Source organism: Leuciscus leuciscus, assembly GCF_965113295.1.
Source record: "Leuciscus leuciscus genome assembly, chromosome: 23".
Taxonomy (NCBI): Eukaryota; Metazoa; Chordata; class Actinopteri; order Cypriniformes; family Leuciscidae; genus Leuciscus; species Leuciscus leuciscus.
This window is the reverse complement of record NC_138747.1, coordinates 2,327,278-2,347,031: the sequence shown is the minus strand read 5'-3', so window position 1 is coordinate 2,347,031 and position 19,754 is coordinate 2,327,278. Positions and strand designations below refer to the sequence as shown.

The window sequence follows — 19,754 nt, the reverse complement described above, 5'->3', positions numbered from 1 at the left end:
TTACAAGTTCATGACATTTCCTCATATTGAGTCAGTTCATTACGTTGCATTCGGAGATCGACTACTTTTGACTGACAAAATTCCACTAACTGATAAAGTGAGTCGTACAAAATCTTTCTTTTTTAGTGAACTCTGTGTACACAAACAATCTTCTCATTGCTCAAGTTCATGTGTAGAGCCCCTGGTGATACTTCCGGCACAGTTTCATGTTGTGTCGAGCCTTCTTAGTGTTTTAAAAATAGTGATTTTGATGCTATCATAGTCGTGCCCCAAGCACTCCCATTCAAAAGGCAATTTGACCTAAAACGAAAATACGGTCAATCTTAAAAGAGGCAAAAGTTCGCCTCGGGTAGATTAACAAAAAGAACGTAGGTTCAATTTTGGCGAGAGTTTAACAACTCATCTTTGAGAAGTCCATTCTTTACTCAAAACATAAAGAATGGCCTTCTCAGCTGCCGTAGTTGCAACTCTCGCGTCATCAGAACAGGGCGTTCAACGCACCACCGTTTTCCGTTTAAAAAACTTTTTGTAACTTTTTATCGGGGGTGGACGCTGGTCACTGTGTGTTTATTGTCGTGATCTCTCATTGGTCAGGACCCGGGCAGCCCCTGGAGATGGTTGGTGACCTGCTGAAGGAGCTGTCCAATCACAGCGAGCGCGTGGAGGAGAGGCGGGCCGCTCTGCTGGAGCTGCTGAAGGTCACGCGGGACGACAGTCTGGCCTTGTGGGAGGAGCACTTTAAGACCATGCTTCTGCTGCTGCTGGAGACACTGGGAGATAAAGATGTGAGAGACACACTCCTCTTCATCACACACACTCATACAGGGGTGTGTTTCCCGAAAGCTTCATTAGCCAACTAGGGTCGCAAGTACCGTCGTTATCAGCAGAGTGATAAAGAGTTTTTGAAGAGTGCGCGTGTGCGAACGTGCTCTAGTGTGTAAGAACAAGCTTATGAGTGAATCTGGAAATAAAGCGAAATAACTGAGAAATATTCGAAAAATTTTCATAATTTATAGCAAAACATCTAGCATGTCTCAAACAGTTTCATTAAAAGAAGTTATCACTCCAACACATGCGTGACATCATTAACCAACGAGGTTGAACAAACAATTTGCGACAATACGGTTTGGGGAAACAGTCGTGACTGGCTAGTTGATTTCTTCACTATAGTAGTGAAGCATCGAGTTACGGCGTTATACGGGAAACACACCCGAGATGCGCAACAGAACGAACAGATGATGATGTGTGTGTCCACAGCACACCATCCGAGCGCTGGCGCTGCGTGTCCTGAAGGAGATCATGCGAGGTCAGCCAGCGCGCTTCAAGAACTATGCAGAACTCACCATCATGAAAACACTGGAGGCCCATAAAGACTGTCATAAAGAGGTGAGCGAGACCACAGCCGTAAAGACGACAAAACAAGCATTACAATAAAGTACAAAAAACTCAAAATAACCTCCTCAATAACTCACTTTATCTTTGGAGAACCAGGATTCCCATTTATGAAAAATGAGGAAGGCTATTTATTATTTATTTTTATCATCATTAACTAAAACTTTATTACTTGTGATAAAATAAATATTACCTGAAATAAAATGAAATATAAAATAACTTATTTTATTTCAGCTAGTTGCCAAGGCAACTTTTCTCATTTTCATTTAGTTTAAGTAAAATAACAAACTAAATAAACTAAAACTAAAAACTAAAATTAAATAAAAAGTATAGGCGTATAAAAAATATTAAAAAAGATGAAAAAATTATTCCAATTTTTACTAAAATGAAAATGAAAATATAAAAATAATCTCAATCCAAATATGAACAAAAAATATAATAGTATATCAATAATAGTAAAGCAACACTGGCCTCATTTTAAAAAGTGTGATTTATATATGTCAAATCTTTAAAGTCTATGGACATTTCTATTAAGAATATACATTTTTCTAGTTATGCTTAAATATTCTATTAGGTAAAAATTGAGCAAGAAATATTTTATTATAAATATATAAAAAATCTGTAAAGTCATCCAATTCATTGGCCAAAAAGTCTAGGAACTCTTAAGGAGCTCTTAAAACTTCTGGAACTTCTGAAATTTCATTTGTTTTAATTATAATAATTTTACTTACTATATGGTTTAATATATTAAACATACTTATTTTAGTACCATTGAGATAATATTATAGTTTTTATTAATATTTTGAATTCGTTTTTATTTTTTGGTTTCACTTTGATTTTAGTCTTTTTTTTTTTTGTCATTTTGTTATGATAAACATTTTTTTTATTGTTATTATTTTTCTCTATATGTCTGTATAGTTTTAAAAAAAAATCTGTTTTAGTACATCGTTAAACTGAATTTCAGTTAACATTTATTTTATAAGTAAGGAAAATATTTTCTTTCCTGTATGGTCTTATGTAACTATATTAACCCTGATATAACATAGGAAAACAGAAAAATATAAACACAGGAAAACACAGAGGAAACATATTAACCTTCATGAACTGGACAATGAGACCACTTATTTTTAAACATTTATTTTATAAGTAAGGGGGAAAAAAATATTTATGGTCTAATGTAACTATATTAACCCTGATATGTAGATGATTATCAAAACTTTGATGATAAAAATGTGTCATTACAGCAGATGTACCAGAGGAAACATCTTAGCCTACATGAACTTGATATATTGTTGTGGACAGTGAGAGGCTTGAGGTCAGAGTGGTTCAGAAGTGCAGCTCTGACATCATCATCATCAGAGGAGGAGGAGGTCGTCTGAAGGTCGTGTGTTTAATGTTTTAATGTTCTCCACAGGTCGTTCGGGCCGCAGAAGAGACGGCCTCCACGCTGGCCGGATCAATCCACCCCGAGCAGTGCATCAAAGTTCTGTGTCCCATCATCCAGACGGCCGACTATCCCATCAACCTCGCCGCCATTAAGATGCAGACCAAAGTAATCGAGCGGATTCCCCAGGATTCCCTGGTTCAGCTTCTGCATGACATTATCCCAGGACTGTTACAGGTATAAACACACACACACACACACACACACACTGATGCAGAGGCAGACAGCGAGATGAACGTGTGTGTGTGTGTGTGTGTTTCAGGGTTATGATAACACAGAGAGCAGTGTACGCAAGGCCAGTGTGTTTTGTTTGGTGGCCATTTACTCAATCATCGGTGAAGATCTGAAGCCTCATCTCCAGCAGCTGACCGGCAGCAAGGTCAGAGGTCATCAATATATTCATATACAAGGATTCATGTTTAACAACACATATATAGGTTTAGTTTTAAATATTTTTTTTATTATCAACATTTTGTCCACCATCTTGAGTGGATTTTGGGTGGTTTCTGTACCGGGAATACGTTTTCTTAATGTTTTTGAATAAGTCTCTTCTGCTCATCAAGGCTGCATTTATTTGATCAAAAATACAGTAAAAAATCTGAAATATTATTACAGTTTAAAATAACTGTTTTCTATGTGAATATATTTTCAAATGTAATTTATTCCTGAGATCAAAGCTGAATTTTTTTCCATCATTACTTCAGTGTCACATGATCCTAATTCTAATATGATGATTTGATGCTCAAGAAACATTTATGATTATTATCAGTGTTGAAAACAGTTTTTGCAGCTTCATATTTTTGTGGAAACTGATACTTCTTTTTTTTAAGATCAAAAGATCAGGATTTATTTAATATAGACATTTTATTTTTTGTAACATACATTTCTTTACAGTCGGTCACTATTGATCAATTTAATGCATCCTTGTTGAATAAAAGTATTAATTTATTTTTACAAATTTTAACAATTTTACTGACCCCAAAACTTGAATAGTACTGTGTGATTTTTCTGTCTATATAATTTTTAGTATTAATTATTTTAGTAATGCATCTTCAACTTAAGCTAAACAAACATTTGAAATGTTGCTTTAAACATCAAATAAATTCTATTTTATTTCTAGTAATGCATTTTTTTTTTTTTATGGTTATGGTTTTAGTTTTAGTTACCGATAATAACCCTCTAATGCCTCCTGCGTTTAACAGTTTCAGCACCTGTGATCGCTCATAACACTGTGTAGATAGGCAGCACACTGTGTAGATAGGCAGCACACTGTGTAGATAGGCAGCACACTGTGTAGATAGGCAGCACACTGTGTAGATAGGCAGCACACTGTGTATGATAGGCAGCACACTGTGTAGATAGGCAGCACACTGTGTAGATAGGCAGCACACTGTGTAGATAGGCAGCACACTGTGTAGATAGGCAGCACACTGTGTAGATAGGCAGCACACTGTGTAGATAGGCAGCACACTGTGTAGATAGGCAGCACACTGTGTAGATAGGCAGCACACTCTGCCGTGTGTCTGAGGTCTTGTTTTGTCTCTACAGATGAAGTTACTGAATCTGTACATCAAACGAGCTCAAACCACCAACAGCAACAGCAGCAGTTCTTCAGACGTCTCGTCCCACAGCTGAACGTCGCCTCCAGCTCTTTCTTACAGGCCCGTCCTCAAACTCTCTCGAAAGACTTTGCACATTTGGTCCGTCGTGCGAGTAGATCTTGTTTAGGTGCACATTTGCTTTATTAAAGGGCACATGATTCATTTAACAGGTGCAACCACTTACACGACTTTAACCGCAGCCTGTTGGGGTTTGTGATTGGTTGCGTTTGTGCTTGAACGAACATCTGCTACCAACATAGTGAGTGTGTGTGTGTGTGTGTGTGTGTGTGTGTGTGTGTGTGTGTGTGTGTGTGTGTGTGTGTGTGTGTGTGTGTGTGTGTGTGTGTGTGTGTGTGTGTGTGTGTGTGTGTGTGAGAGAACTGTTGCGAGGGCTGTTATTCTCTAATGCTTTATTACCTTTTACCGTTACATTTTTGCAGTGCCGTTTAACTTCCTCATATTCAAAGCACACTAAAAGTTCTGTCCAATCGGCCAATCAGGAGTCGTGTTTCAAACCTCCTCGTTAGTGAGGGCGTCCGTTGTAGTTTCACGTCTTTAACTCTGCTGCTGTTCCCTAGAACGCTTTTTTTAGTGATGAATGTCTTTTTTTTGGGGCATCTGAAAATATGCAAGAACAGAGATTGTATTTGTACAGTATTTGTTTCATGTCTGGCCAACAGGTGAAGAGGTTTTGCTCAAAGTCTGACTGTAAAAGAGCAAATTTAGTTTGAAATCTCTCATTCCAGCGTTGCACATCCCAAAATAAATGTTAGCATTAAGATATTTTAGGAGGACCATGATTATTTTAACACTAACAGGGAGTTCTCCTTTAAAGGAACACGCCGACATTTTGGGACTTCAGCTTATTCCCCGTATCCCCCAGAGTTAGATAAGTCCATACACACCCTTCTCATCCCTGTGCGTGCCGTAACTCTGTCTGACGCACCCACCGCTAGCCTAGCTTAGCACAAAGACTGGAGGTAAATGGCTCCAGCTAGCATACTGCTCCCAATAAGTGACAAAATAACACCAACATTTTCCTATTTACATGTTGTGATCGTATAGTCATTGTATAGGCATTATTTTGTCACTTATTGGGAGCAGTATGCTAGCTGGAGCCATTTACCTCCAGTCTTTGTGCTAAGCTAGGCTAGCGGTGTGTGCGTCACACAGAGTTACGGCACGCACGGAGATGAGAAGGGTATGTATGGACTTATCTAACTCTGGGGGATACGGGGAATAAGCTAAAGTCCCAAAGAGTCGGCGTGTTCCTTTAACTTAAGTTCTGCTTTTGTGATTTAAGGACCACATTGATATCAAAACATACAATTTGATAATCTCAGATGGGAACAATTACCAGAAAGTATTAGAATCTCCCTCAATGTTCATTTAGAAATCAAACAGATGATCCAAAAACCAAACTGGATCAGGTTTAGCTGCATCTGGCCTTTTAAAACGAAAGCTTCCACTTACAAACACTAAATGAGTTGCAGGATTATGTGATATCAAACAATGTATAAGCGTATCTGAAGTTTTAGAGCAATAATTTTAACAACAAAAAAAATGATCCAAATTGGATTTTTACTAGTAGTCGATTTGCAGTTTTCTGGTTTAGGACGGTTTGTGCCTGTTCGGCCGTTTAAAGTGCTCTGCTAGTCTTTTTGTAAACGGTTTTAAATCTTGGTGCTTAAATGAATCACTCTGTGCTTTTGCTGAACGTTTAACTTTAGATTTCATTCGTTTTATCTTCTTTTTTTTGGTTTGAATTTAAGCGCCTTACCATGAAAAGAAAGTCACATAATATTATCCGCTCTTGTTAGAAATCCCAAAGAACATTCCACACAACAAACTGGTGATTTTGTGGAGGGAATCGTCTGTAATCCTTCTAGTATTTGTTACAATTTATTCATTTAGTATATAAAAATAGAATGATTTAGGGTACGTTTACTCCACAACGATATACTAAAAACGGAAAAGTCTTTCCTTTGCGTTTTTCGCGCACAGACGACAACGTTGTCAAAACAATCCAGCGACTAAAATCGCTGTATTCTGCTGTTTGGCCAGTTGATGGCGCTGTCACTTTGTAAAGAAACTGCGCCCCTATAGGAGGATCTTTGTTGACATCTTTGTACGCATGCGCGAGTGGTTGTGTGGCAACAAAACAAACAGTATTGCGGGCATTAAAGACGCGACGAGCATTTTCAAGAGAGTTAGCGGGCGAAATCCACAATATATAAGCACTTTAACATCTGAAGACCGGAGGAGGTTTGGAGAGAAGCTCAAAATTTGTATTGGTGACAAAATCGAAGTTATTCAAAGCCCATATGAGATCTGGGATGACAAAAAACGTTGGTCAGACTTGCCCGTGTCTTGGCCACCAATCTGCTGGGGAGACATTTATTCTTATTTAATAGAAACCCCTGGACCCTTCACTCATGAAAGATTAAAGGCTTTCAAAAGTCTGGAGGCCTATGATTATTTTGTTTTTTCGAAAAGTTGGGCCGATCTTTTCTGCCAAACAGAAAGCAGTGATCGTGCTAAAAGCAGAGGTTAGAACAGCCTTTTCTTTTGCTTTTAAGTTTTGCGATCCAGAATAGCCCATTTTGATGTGAGGAACATAGTCTGGGTGCTGTGGATCGCGGTTTGGGACACCTGAATCAGAACGCGAAAACATATGACTCGGTTGATTTGACTCAGTTTTATTATTTTTTTTATTCAATCTTCTATAAATACATAGTCACTAAGACTTAGGCCTACCATGAACAAAATGAGCCTCACAAACTCGATCAGTAACGTTAGCTGCAGGAATCCAGGCTTTCTTCGGAGCGTCCAGGTTCAATCGCCTAATTGCACGCAACCATTTCTTTCGTTTTTCGCGATCCTTTTCGGAGGGAATTCGAAAAAACTTTTTATCAGGCCCCCAACGAGCCGTACTCGACCACACAGCAAGAGTGAACCATCTTCTTCTCTAAATCCTCCTCCAAACGTGCAAAACAATCAAATTACAGGTATCTAGCGGTGTTTCCTGCCACACGATTCCCATGATGCAACGCGACAAACATAAACAATGACGTCACAAAAGATCCGCCTATAGACTCATATGCAGATATGCACAGACAATAACGCTATCGTTTTCAAAACCTTGCACTTTGAAACCTGTTTTCAAAAGTTTGCGTTTTCAAGACCCCCCAAAAACGCCGTTGTCGTATAAATAAACGTCCAAACGCGAAAAATTTGAAGTTTTAACATTTCAATTTTAAACATGTTTACATGACACAGTTTTCAACTAAAAACGTACAACTTTTTATGCATTTTGACCGTTCATTTACACGACAATGGCATTTTTGGGGGCCTGAAAATTTTAAGAATCGAAGTGCACGTTTTTTTTTAAACTATTTCCATTTTTAGTACATCGTTGTCGTGTAAACGTACCCTGAGTTCGCAGATTTCTGGACTCTGGCAATCAATACACACTTACTGTGTCCTTCACTACACAGACGTCACTACTGTTCATTAATGCTGGTAAGAGAATCAAATGTTCAGATTGTAAATACTTTATAGTGAACTACATACGGACCTGCTAGAATCTTTAATTCAGTACGATAAGCAACTCAGTGTTGTAAAGATCTTACCGAGTAAATCACCAACTCTGATGTTCCTGCTTCTTGAAAGGGAGTTTTGCATAAACGCTTTGCTAATGCCAGTAGACTCAGACATAGAGCTTCACATGCTGCGCATGCCTTCAGTTTAGATGCTCATGTTTAATATCATGTCTGTATTTATTTCACACGTTGTGCTTTATGGCAGCTGTATATATATGAACTGTTTTTGTTAACTTTCACCTGTGTAGAATTTGCTATCTGTAAACTATTTGCTCTAGATAAACGAAACCTGAGTTTTCCACTTGTGTGTCTGAGTGAGTTTTATTTTAGTCGTCTGGAATCACGAGGGATTATTGTGACATTAATACGTGCTGATTGTGATCTTTAAATATTTATCCAGGTGTTGATATTGAGGTTATTAATCGTGATTTTCAGATCAAGCGCTGCAGGTTTAATGCTGATGCGTCTGTGTTTTCTCGTTCGGATCCGTCGACAAGTTTTTCTCCTTTAATCACGTCAGTCAGGGATTGTGTTTTTGATTGACAGATGTTTGGTCAGAGCAGATTCCTTCACGACAGAACAGCCCAAGTTTACTTGACTTGTGACTATTACTTTTTGTAAGGATTTAAGTAATAATGTAATTTATTTCAATTTGATCTGATGTTTAAATTTTAAAAGCTGACTTTTAAGAGCATGTCCAAATCATAATTTACAACAAAAGCTAAATAAATATTTTGAAACCATAAAAGCCTGTTTTAGACCATTAATTTTTTTTTTTTAAATCATCATTACAAATATATTTACATTTTAAATGATCAGTATGTTTTGCTTTTGTATTTTGCAAATTTGAATGCAATGAATTTGAATTGGGAGAATTTGATCTTAAATGTGATAAATTATCAATATCCTGGAATGTTTTGCATTTGAATTTCACAAAATTTGATCTTAAATGTGCCAAAACTCTGGTCCTAAAACAGAACTAATTTCTTTATGCTGAATTAAATGTTGATTTTGGGGTGTAATATGACCTGAGCATGTTCTTGAAAGGCTTTGAGACTCAACACCTAATTTTTATAATTTAAGTTAAATCTCGAAACTTCTGCACATACAGTGAAACATACGAAGACGTTCCCGAATGTCTTTCTCTCTGATTCTCTGTCTGTCCGGCTGAAGGTCACGAGTGTCAGTGATGAGATGCTCTTTCATCTGTCACTCTGATGTCTGAAGACTCGCTGGACTTCCACTCCAGACCTTCACAAGTTTCAGTCTTTGTAGTCGTTACCTGTCCTTTGGTTATCCGGCTACTTTTTTTCTTGCCATGTACTTTAAATTGAGTTCCTGTTCTATAAGAGGGGATATGAAATCAATAATTGGCTTTTGGTACAATTTATGACTGGAGAATGAATCCTTCTGGAGGTAATCCCGTTTCTGTATCCCGCCAGCAGGAGGCGATAAAACAAAGCTGAAGCTCTTGAGGGATCAGACTCTGGAATGAAAGACTAGCATACTGCAGTACATACTAAAGGTTCATGGCTTTTCATTTGGATTTACTCTTTTTTTTCATCTTTTTTAGGGATTTATCGAGAGAGAACTGTATGTAACTACACTGAAAATATTTACTTTAAAATAATTTTCACTTGCAATTGCTGCTTAATTTCACATATAATTACAATGAAATGGCAAGTAAAATAATTAAATGTGAAATTTTGAAGTAGAAAGGCTGAAATGGTATTTTCTTGTAAAACATACTCCAGTAATGTTTTGGATAAACATCAGATATTTTTTTTTACAGTGTAAAAAATTTTTTTTACTCACTATAACATTTTCTATTTATAATTGTATTAATTTCCATGACTTTCAAACTTTAAAATCCCTTAATATTTCATGTTTTACATGAACGTGGAACCCTGTATACTGCGTACTATTTACTATTTCTTAGGTATGTAACAGCATATGCAACTTTAAATATTTCATAGTTGTACTCTACGTTGTTGTCACACATTTTGATGAAGTCTGAGTGATTTTTGTCTCTCCATAGACAGATACACAACTACCACTTTTACGATTCAAAAAGTTCATAAAGAGATCTTAAAATAATTTCTGAAGAGGCTCGATCACTTTATATACTGAACAGATTGAATTGGACTTTTATTCACTTTTAAACATTGATCAGCAAACAAACAGAAGCTCAACCGAACCTGCTTGACACGCGAGAACTAACCTCTCGCAGAAGCTCAAACGTGATGCGTAACACGAGAATGAACCTCATTGGTTCTTGCAGAAGCTCAAACGTTCTGTGTAACACGAAAATTAACCTCATTGGTCCTTGTTGAAGCTCAAACGTTCTGCGTAACACGAGAATGAACCTCATTGGTTCTTGCAGAAGCTCAAACGTTCTGTGTAACACGAGAATGAACCTCATTGGTTCTTGCAGAAGCTCAAACGTTCTGTGTAACACGAAAATTAACCTCATTGGTCCTTGTTGAAGCTCAAACGTTCTGCGTAACACGAGAATGAACCTCATTGGTTCTTGCAGAAGCTCAAACGTGATGCGTAACACGAGAATGAACCTCATTGGTTCTTGCAGAAGCTCAAACGTTCTGCGTAACACGAGAATGAACCTCATTGGTTCTTGCTGAAACTCAAACGTGATGCGTAACACGCGAATGAACCTCATTGGTTCTTGCAGAAGCTCAAACGTGATGCGTTACACAAGAATGAACCTCATTGGTTCTTGCAGAAGCTCAAACGTGATGCGTAACACGAGAATGAACCTCATTGGTTCTTGCAAAAGCTCAAACGTGATGCGTAACACGAGAATGAACCTCATTGGTTCTTGCTGAAACTCAAACGTGATGCGTAACACGAGAATGAACCTCATTGGTTCTTGCAGAAGCTCAAATGTTCTGCGTAACATGAGAATGAACCTCATTGGTTCTTGCAGAAGCTCAAACATGATGCGTTACACGAGAATGAACCTCATTGGTTCTTGCAGAAGCTCAAACGTTCTGCGTAACACGAGAATGAACCTCATTGGTTCTTGCAGAAGCTCAAACATGATGCGTTACACGAGAATGAACCTCATTGGTTCTTGCAGAAGCTCAAACGTTCTGCGTAACACGAGAATGAACCTCATTGGTTCTTGCAGAAGCTCAAACGTTCTGCGTAACACGAGAACGAACCTCATTGGTTCTTGCTGAAGCTCAAACGTGATGCGTAACACGAGAATGAACCTCATTGGTTCTTGCAGAAGCTCAAACGTGATGCGTAACACGAGAATGAACCTCATTGGTTCTCGCACGTCAAGCGAACATGCTTTAGCCCTCGTTTACCACAACTGATGTTATTTGTGTTCATATGCTTTCATATTGTTCATCCGAAAGCCGCTCATGTGCTCTTGCTGTAGAGTCACAGATATTAAATTAGTTTGGTCAAACTGTCCATTCGTCCTCTGAGATCATCATGAAATGACAGAACGCCGCCTGAATCATGAATGACACGATCATAATTATTGATGTCTGGAGAGGTACATGTGTCCTGACACGCCATCACTGTCCAGAAGACCATCACCATCATCAGAGACGAGAGACGCAGCGGAGCTGAAAATAGCAGGACGGCGTGTGATGATCTGTGATTGTATTCTCCAGCATCTGTGCTGACAGATCCGTTAACATGGAGAAATTGATTTACTGTAGACTTCGTTCAGTGTGATTAATCATTAGTGGAATATCACAAGGACTCATTTATGGATCCTCGCGGCACAGTTTCTGTTTTACTGATTGCTGACACTAACAAGTGCTTCAGAAATTCAGAATTTACCTTTATAATACTGGTCTTATTGTGACCGATTCAACCCAGTCTCACAGGAAAATGTACGATGTTTAGAAAAAATTAAAGGGATACTCCACTTTTTTGGGAAATAGGCTCATTTTACAACTCCCCCAGAGTTAAACAGTTGAGTTTTAATGATGTTTAATTAAACAAGGTTCGGGAGGAACAGGTGCAGATGATTAACCTGACAAGAGCAAGTGGAGTGCAATCAGTAATCAACCCAGGACAGTATAAATAACAGCTGAACTTACCTCTGTTCCTCGACAGTTCAGCAGCATCCCACCTCCACCCCAGCTCCTCTCTTCTAGTTCCATCTACCCTATTCTAGTTCCATCTACCCCTACCGGGGGGAGTACTCTGGGTTCGGGCCGAATTCCGAGCTCGTAGCCCTCCCTCCGGACAGCACGCCAAATACGCATAACCCTTACCATAATAAATCATATGTAGATGTGAACTCGTGAACCATTTTCGAATCCATTCAGCCGATCTCCGGGTCTGGCGGTACCACTTTTAGCATAGCTTAGCATAGATCATTGAATCGGACAGGACCATTAGCATCTCTCTCAAAAAAATGACCAAAGAGTTTAGATATTTTTCCTATTTAAAACTTGACTCTTCTGTAGTTACATCGTGTACTAAGACCGACGGAAAATGAAAAGTTGCGATTTTCTAGGCTGATATGGCTAGGAACTATACTCTCATTCCTGCGTAATAATCAAGAAACTTTGCTGCCGTAAGTTACCATGGGTCCAGCAGGCGTAATGATATGACGCAGCGCCTGAAAATAGTCGACCCTATAGTCTACCGAGCTGGGGACTATTTTCAGGTGCTGCGTCATATCATTACGCCTGCTGGACTCATGGTACGGCAGCAAAGTTTCTTGATTATTACGCAGGAATGAGAGTATAGTTCCTAGCCATATCAGCCTAGAAAATCGCACCTTTTCATTTTCCGTCGGTCTTAGTACACGATGTAACTACAGAAGAGTCAAGTTTTAAATAGGAAAAATATCTAAACTCTTTGGTCATTTTTTCGAGAGAGATGCTAATGGTCTTGTCCGATTCAATGATCTATGCTAAGCTATGCTAAAAGTGGTAACGCCAGACCCGGAGATCTGCTGAATGGATTCGAAAACGGTAAAACTCAACTGTTTAACTCTGGGGGAGCTGTAAAATGAGCCTATTTCCCAAAAAAGGGGAGTATCCCTTTAAGCACTAAGATCCATCCTAAACGTCATAACCAACGTCATAATTAGCCACATACTCGCCAAAACGATAAAAGAGTTTTCAATTACGCTGAGATTGTGTTGATTTATCAGTGTACGTGACTTTTTAAGATGAAGAATTGCATGTGACGACTTTTCTTTTCAGCTGACGTCAGCAATGCTCAATTCCTCGTGGATAAAGCCAAATCCCTCCTACATTTTTATTTATCATTAAAATCCCGTTTCTTTTAGAAATACATCAGATTATGGAAGTCAAGTGTTGATTTGCTATAGGCTTTAATTAATTTTAAGATAAAATTATTCTCGTCCCTCAGTTTGTAAAAACTCACAGTATGCATTTATGAAGCAGAAATATGAAGCTTGTAATCTAGTTAAATCACTTTAAATTCTCACGTACAAAAATCAGATCAAGTTGAAATTGTCCTTTCACAGAGTTGAATGAACTTCTGGTGTGACTTTTTCTCTCTCTGGCATCGTCCAGGTTTCAGTATTTCAGAATCAGAATCAGAATCAGAAAGAGCTTTATTGCCAAGTATGCTTGCGCATACGAGGAATTTGTCTTGGTGACAGTAGCTTCCAGTACACATACAATATAAAGTGACAAGACAAGTGACAAGTAACATAGGTATAAATAAAAAAATAGAAAAAAATTAAAATAAAATAAAAATAAAAGATTATAAATTATAAATATATATAAAGTTATAAGGTGCTATAATGAAATGTCTGAGGGAAGTATTGCACATGTTTGTTCCACAGTAGGGGAACATTTAAGTGTTCATGAGGTAGATGGCCTGGGGAAAGAAACTTTTCCTGTGTCTGGTTGTTTTTGTGCTCGGTGCTCTGTAGCGTCGACCAGACGGTAACAGTTCAAACAGAAAGTGTGCTGGGTGTGACGGGTCCAGAGTGATTTTGCGAGCCCTTTTACTCACTCTGGATGAGTGCAGTACTTTGAGTGTGGGAAGGGTAGTGCCAGTGATTCGCTCAGCAGTCCGAACTATCCGCTGTAGTCTACGGAGGTCGGTTTTGGTAGCAGAGCCAAACCAGACGGTGATGGAAGTGCAGAGGATGGACTGGATGACAGCTGAGTAGAACTGTACGAGCAGCTCCTGTGGCAGGTTGAATTTCCTCAGCTGACGCAGGAAGTACAGTCTCTGTTGGGCTTTCTTCACAATAGAGTCTATGTGAGTGTCCCACTTCAGATCCTGAGAGATGGTGGTGCCCAGGAACCTGAATGACTCTACCGCAGTCACAGTGCTGTCCATGATGGTGAGTGAAGGGAGTGCAGGGGGGTTTCTCCTGAAGTCCACGATCATCTCCACTGTTTTGAGCGTGTTCAGCTCCAGCTTGTTATAACTGCACCAAAGAGCCAGCTGCTCCACCTCCTGTCTGTACGCAGACTCGTCACCGTTCCGGATGAGTCCGATAACAGTAGTGTCGTCCGCAAACTTCAGGAGCTTGACAGAGGTGTCTTTAGAGGTGCAGTCATTTGTGTACAGGGAGAAGAGCAGTGGTGAGAGAACACATCCCTGTGGAGCACCGGTGCTGATGGTGCGGCTGTCGGATGTGATTTTGCCCATTCTGACTAGCTGTTGTCTGTCTGTCAGAAAGCTGGTGATCCATTGACAGATGGAGCTAGGGACAGAGAGCTGGGTCAGCTTGGTCTGGAGCAGTGATGGGACGATGGTGTTGAAGGCAGAACTAAAGTCCACGAACAGAATCCTTGCATAGGTCCCTGGTTTGTCCAGATGTTGTAGGGTGTAATGCAGTCCCATATTGACCACATCATCCACAGACCGGTTTGCTCTGTAGGCAAACTGCAGGGGGTCCAGCAAGGGTCCAGTGATGTCCTTCAGATATGCTAACACCAGTCTTTCGAATGACTTCATGGCCACAGATGTTAAGGCAACAGGTCTGTAGTCATTGAGTCCTGTGATCTTTGGTTTCTTCGGGATTGGGATGATGGTGGAGCGTTTAAAGCAGAAAGGGACTTTGCACTGCTCCAGTGATCTGTTGAAGATCAGTGAGAAGATAGAGGCCAGCTGGTCAGCGCAGGTTTTCAGACAGGCTGGTGAAACACCGTCTGGGCCTGGTGCTTTCCTTCTCTTCTGTTTCCTGAAGATCTGACGCACATTATCCTCACTGATCTGAAGTGCAGGGGGGGAGGGGAGGGGGATGGCTGGAGGTGTTGATGGCTGTGTAGAGAGATGGTCAGGGCGGGTATGGGGTGTCTGATCGGGGGTCTCAAATCTACAGTAAAAGACATTCAGCTCGTTCGCAAGATGCTTGTTGCTGTCGATGCTGGGGGATGGTGTCTTGTAGTTGGTAATGTCTTTCAGGCCTTTCCACACTGATGCAGGGTCGTTGGAGGAAAACTGGTTTTCCAGCTTTTTGGCATAGCTCTTCTTAGCCACTTCAATCTCCTTTGTCAATGTGTTCCTGGCCTGATTATACAAGATCCTATCCCCACTCCTGTAGGCATCTTCTTTGACCTGACGAAGCTGTCTGAGTTTTGGTGTGAACCATGGTTTATCATTGTTGAATGATAAGTAAGTCCTGGTAGGGATGCATAAATCCTCACAGAAACTGATGTATGATGTTACAGTCTCTGTGAGCTCGTCCAGATCGCTGGCAGCAGCTTCAAAAACACTCCAGTCAGTGCATTCAAAACAGGCTTGTAAGACCTGCTCTGTGTCGTTGGTCCATCTCTTTACAGTCCTTATTACTGGCTTAGCAGTTTTAAGTTTTTGCCTGTAAGTTGGTAGAAGATGAACCAGGCAGTGATCGGAAAGTCCTAGAGCTGCTCTGGCGACGGAGCGATATGCATCCTTTGTTGTGGTGTAGCAATGGTCCAAAATATTATTGTCTCTGGTGGGGCATGTAATGTGCTTTCCAGCGTGGACATCATGACAGGAACCAAGGTCAGTAACGCAAAACATGTTAGGCAGAATCTGGGATATAAAGCAACCCTGGATCACGTCACCAGTCTCGAGTCGCACGGGTATATCTGTGGCAATAAACAATACATTGTATGGGTCAAAATTATCGAATTTTCTTTTATACCAAAAATCATTAGGATATTAAGTAAAGATCATGTTCCATGAAGATATTTTGTACGTTTCCTACCGTGTATATATATAAAACATGTATTTGTGTGAGTGAATGCAGCACAATCGTGAACATAAATGCACAACTTTAAAGGAGATTTTCTCAATGTTTCGATTTTTTTGAACCCTCAGATTCCAGATTTTCAAAATAGTCGTATCTCGACCAAATATTGTCCTATCCTAACAAACCACACATCAATGGAAAGCTTATTTATATGATGTATAAATCTCAATTTAAACAAATTGACCCATGTGACTGGTTTTGTGGTCCAGGGTCACATATGTCCCAAAGTACTCAATAAAAATCCACTTCCCCTCCACTAAAGCTCTCAAACCTCACGCATGCTTGTACTCGGTCATAAAATGCTTTAAATGAACTGCACCAGGTTTAACGTCAATGCATTGGTTTTCTTGTCTACACATTTGAGATCTACAGTATATGGGGGTCAATTTGAGTCTGTTAATCACACAAAGCATCATGAAGACCTCAAGGATAGCGTGCAAATCCAGTACAAGTCCTACAGGTTTTAACAGCGTGAGTAAATGATCCTTTAATGCTCATCTGAGATTTAAAATGTCCAGGTTGTGTCCTAAATCGGTGGATGAGATTCCCCGTACGCCTGTAATTGTTTATTTCGAGACGAACGTCCCGGCGCCGGGATAAATCCGAGCGGCGGTCGCTTCTCTCCGCGGTGGCCTCGTCTCACATCCGCTTTTTCCTCATCAACATTCACCCAGCCGGAGAAAATTAATTCTATTAAAGGGCTCAATTCCCTCCGCCAGACCTCACTGTTTAAACATCTTTTTAGTGTATGATTAGAGCATATTTCCCAAACCTGGCTGGGAGTGGCGGCTGGGTCGGGGAGGTCGAGCGAATGAAAGAGGACGACTTCATTGTGCGCTGACTGGACCATAAATCATCGGGCGATTTCTATAAATCACGGCAGATGGCAGGGAGCGAGCGCGGGCTCGTGGGAGTCCTCGGCCCCGGTGCATGCAGGGAAGAGCGGACTGCAGTGTGGATGAGATGCAGACCTGGAGGTCTCGGAGACCCACCTCTTCATACTGGCCCGCGTTTAACACTGATTAATATGTATGCGCGCCTCGGCTCCCTCGGCCCATGTGAGGCCTGTCAGACTGACATTAGATGTCTCGTGTTCGGGGAGTCCGAGGCCGTCCTGTCATCCATTCTGATTATGAAGATGTAATTGAGCAGACTATGAAATTTAATGCGGTCGCATTGCAGCAGCGCCGGACTCAATGTCATTACCTCAACACGAGCGAACCGACGACGAGACTCTCGCAGATGTGCCTTTGACAGATAATGAGACCGGTTGTGGTGTGAATCGGGTTTTAACAACTATTAAAATGTTCATTTGCATAAATTCTTTCATGCAAATCGATGTGGATTTGATCATTCTGTGCATTTCCCTGAGAATCGAACCCATGACCTTGGTGTTGCAAGCACTTTTTGACCTAAGAATAAAAAGATCTACAAAGATTCAAAGGTAGAACCGCATGAGTTTCTCTCTTGCAGATTTATGAATTAGGCTTGTAAATTTCAGCTAAGGAATCTCTGACAGGGTCAGAAGTCAGAGGTCAAATGTCATGCTTCGAACAATCTGAATTCGGAATAGCATATATGGCAGAAATAGTACGACAGGAATGCTATTTTGTGCTGATGAGAATAAGTGGATCTAAATGCAGCATTAACTCGGAGATGATAATTAAAACTGAAGAGACAATCAGTAAAATCTAATAATGTATGATGTGTTATGTGTCCCAATACTAGTGTACAATACTCACTCTAAAGTACTTTACTACCATCATCAGCAAACTTTCTGTACAAAGCGAGTGTGTGAATGGAGATGAAGCGTCAACATGAACTCTGAATGACTGTTTGCTTTCTTAATTCATGGACTTACTGTGTGTTTCCAGCGAGAGTGTCGATCTGTTTGTTCTCCACTTCCGGTCTGAAACGCGTCCGTCTTCTCGTGTTTGAAGTGTAACCTGCGTGTTGACCTTGATTTACACACTCACACACACTCTGCTCACACACATTCACACAGACACATTTATGGTTCTGCTGTTTTACTGCACGTCTGGATCATTTAAATAGCTCCTGAAATACACCTCCGTTTATACATCTGCTCATTTACTGACACTGTCATCTTATAAAAACACACAGAACTGATATTAAATGTCAGTTACTGATATGCATTTTTACCTCTAAATGCAATTGTGTTTAACAAACCACATACAGAGGAAACGAAGCTGTGTGTGTGTGTGTGTGTGTGTGTGTGTGTGTGTGTGTCATCAATCACTGTTTAGTTACTTAAAGTTAGCTATTAAATCATAAAAAATAAATATAATAAATAATGTATATCTGCACCAGATTAGGCTTCGTCCTCCACTAGGGGGCGTGTAATGCTGATAATTCACTCGATGTGTTTATGACTTGTTGCATTCCTGATATCGTCCCACAGTAAGTAGGTCTACCGTAGTAAACTGGGTCACTGCAGCTTATTACAGACTCCCTCGGGGATTCAAAAACACTTTTCTTTAATAATCTTTAAAAGCTGCATTTATACTACCGTTCAAAAGTATGTGGCCAGTGAGATTTTTTGAAATGTTTTTTAATAAAGTATCTCATACAGTACAGGCCAAAAGTTTGGACACATTACTATTTTAAATGTTTTTGAAAGAGGTTTCTTCTGCTCATCAAGCCTGCATTTATTTGATCAAAAATACAGAAAAAAATGTAATATTGTGATATATTATTACAATTTAAAATAATTGGTTTTCAATTTATTATACTTTAAATGATCATTTTTTTCTGTGATGCAAAGCTGAATTTTCAGGATCATTACTCCAGTCTATCACATGATCCTTTAGAAATCATTCTAATATTCTGATTTATTATGAGTGTTGGACACAGTTCTGCTGCCTAATATATTTGATGAATAAAAGGTTCAAAAGAACTGCATTTATTCAAGATAAAAAAAATATATTTTCTAATAATATAAATCTTCTTTACTATCACTTTTGATCAATGTAACACATCCTTGCTGAATAAAAGTATTGATTTATTTCAAAAAAAGAAAGAAAAAAATGACTGACCCCAAATGACTGACCAGTAGTGGATATTGATGTTACAAAAGATTTCTATTTTTAAAACATTTGCTTTTTTTTTTTTTTTTTTTTTCATCAAAGTATCCTAAAAAAGTATCACAGGTTATGAAAAAATAACATAAGTTTCCAACTTTGATAATGAATCATCATATTAGAATGATTTCTAAAGGATCATGTGATAGACTGGAGTAATATAATAAATTGAAAACCAATTCTTTTAAATTGTAATAATATTTCACAATATCACATTTTTTTTCTGTATTTTTGATCAAATAAATGCATGCTTGATGAGCAGAAGAAACTTATTTCAAAAACATTAAAAATAGTAATGTTTCCAAACGTTTGGCCTGTACTGTAACTCACCAAGGCTGCATTGATTTATTTGATAAAAAATACAGAAATATTTTCAGTTTAAAATAACAG

At 39.3% G+C, this 19,754-nt stretch overlaps 1 protein-coding gene across 1 annotated transcript in view; it reads left to right on the top strand.

The window, feature by feature from the left end:
• The window catches only part of LOC309488022 (CLIP-associating protein 1), a 77,121-nt gene extending 71,407 nt beyond the window's left edge, over positions 1-5,714 (top strand). Inside the window, exons 38-42 of the mRNA XM_082156046.1 lie at positions 595-785; positions 1,258-1,386; positions 2,807-3,013; positions 3,099-3,215; positions 4,385-5,714. Coding sequence (XP_082012172.1) covers positions 595-785; positions 1,258-1,386; positions 2,807-3,013; positions 3,099-3,215; positions 4,385-4,471 — 731 coding nt within the window. The 3' untranslated portion in view covers positions 4,472-5,714. The remainder of the gene's footprint in view (positions 1-594; positions 786-1,257; positions 1,387-2,806; positions 3,014-3,098; positions 3,216-4,384) is intronic.
• The last annotated feature ends 14,040 nt before the right edge of the window (positions 5,715-19,754 follow it).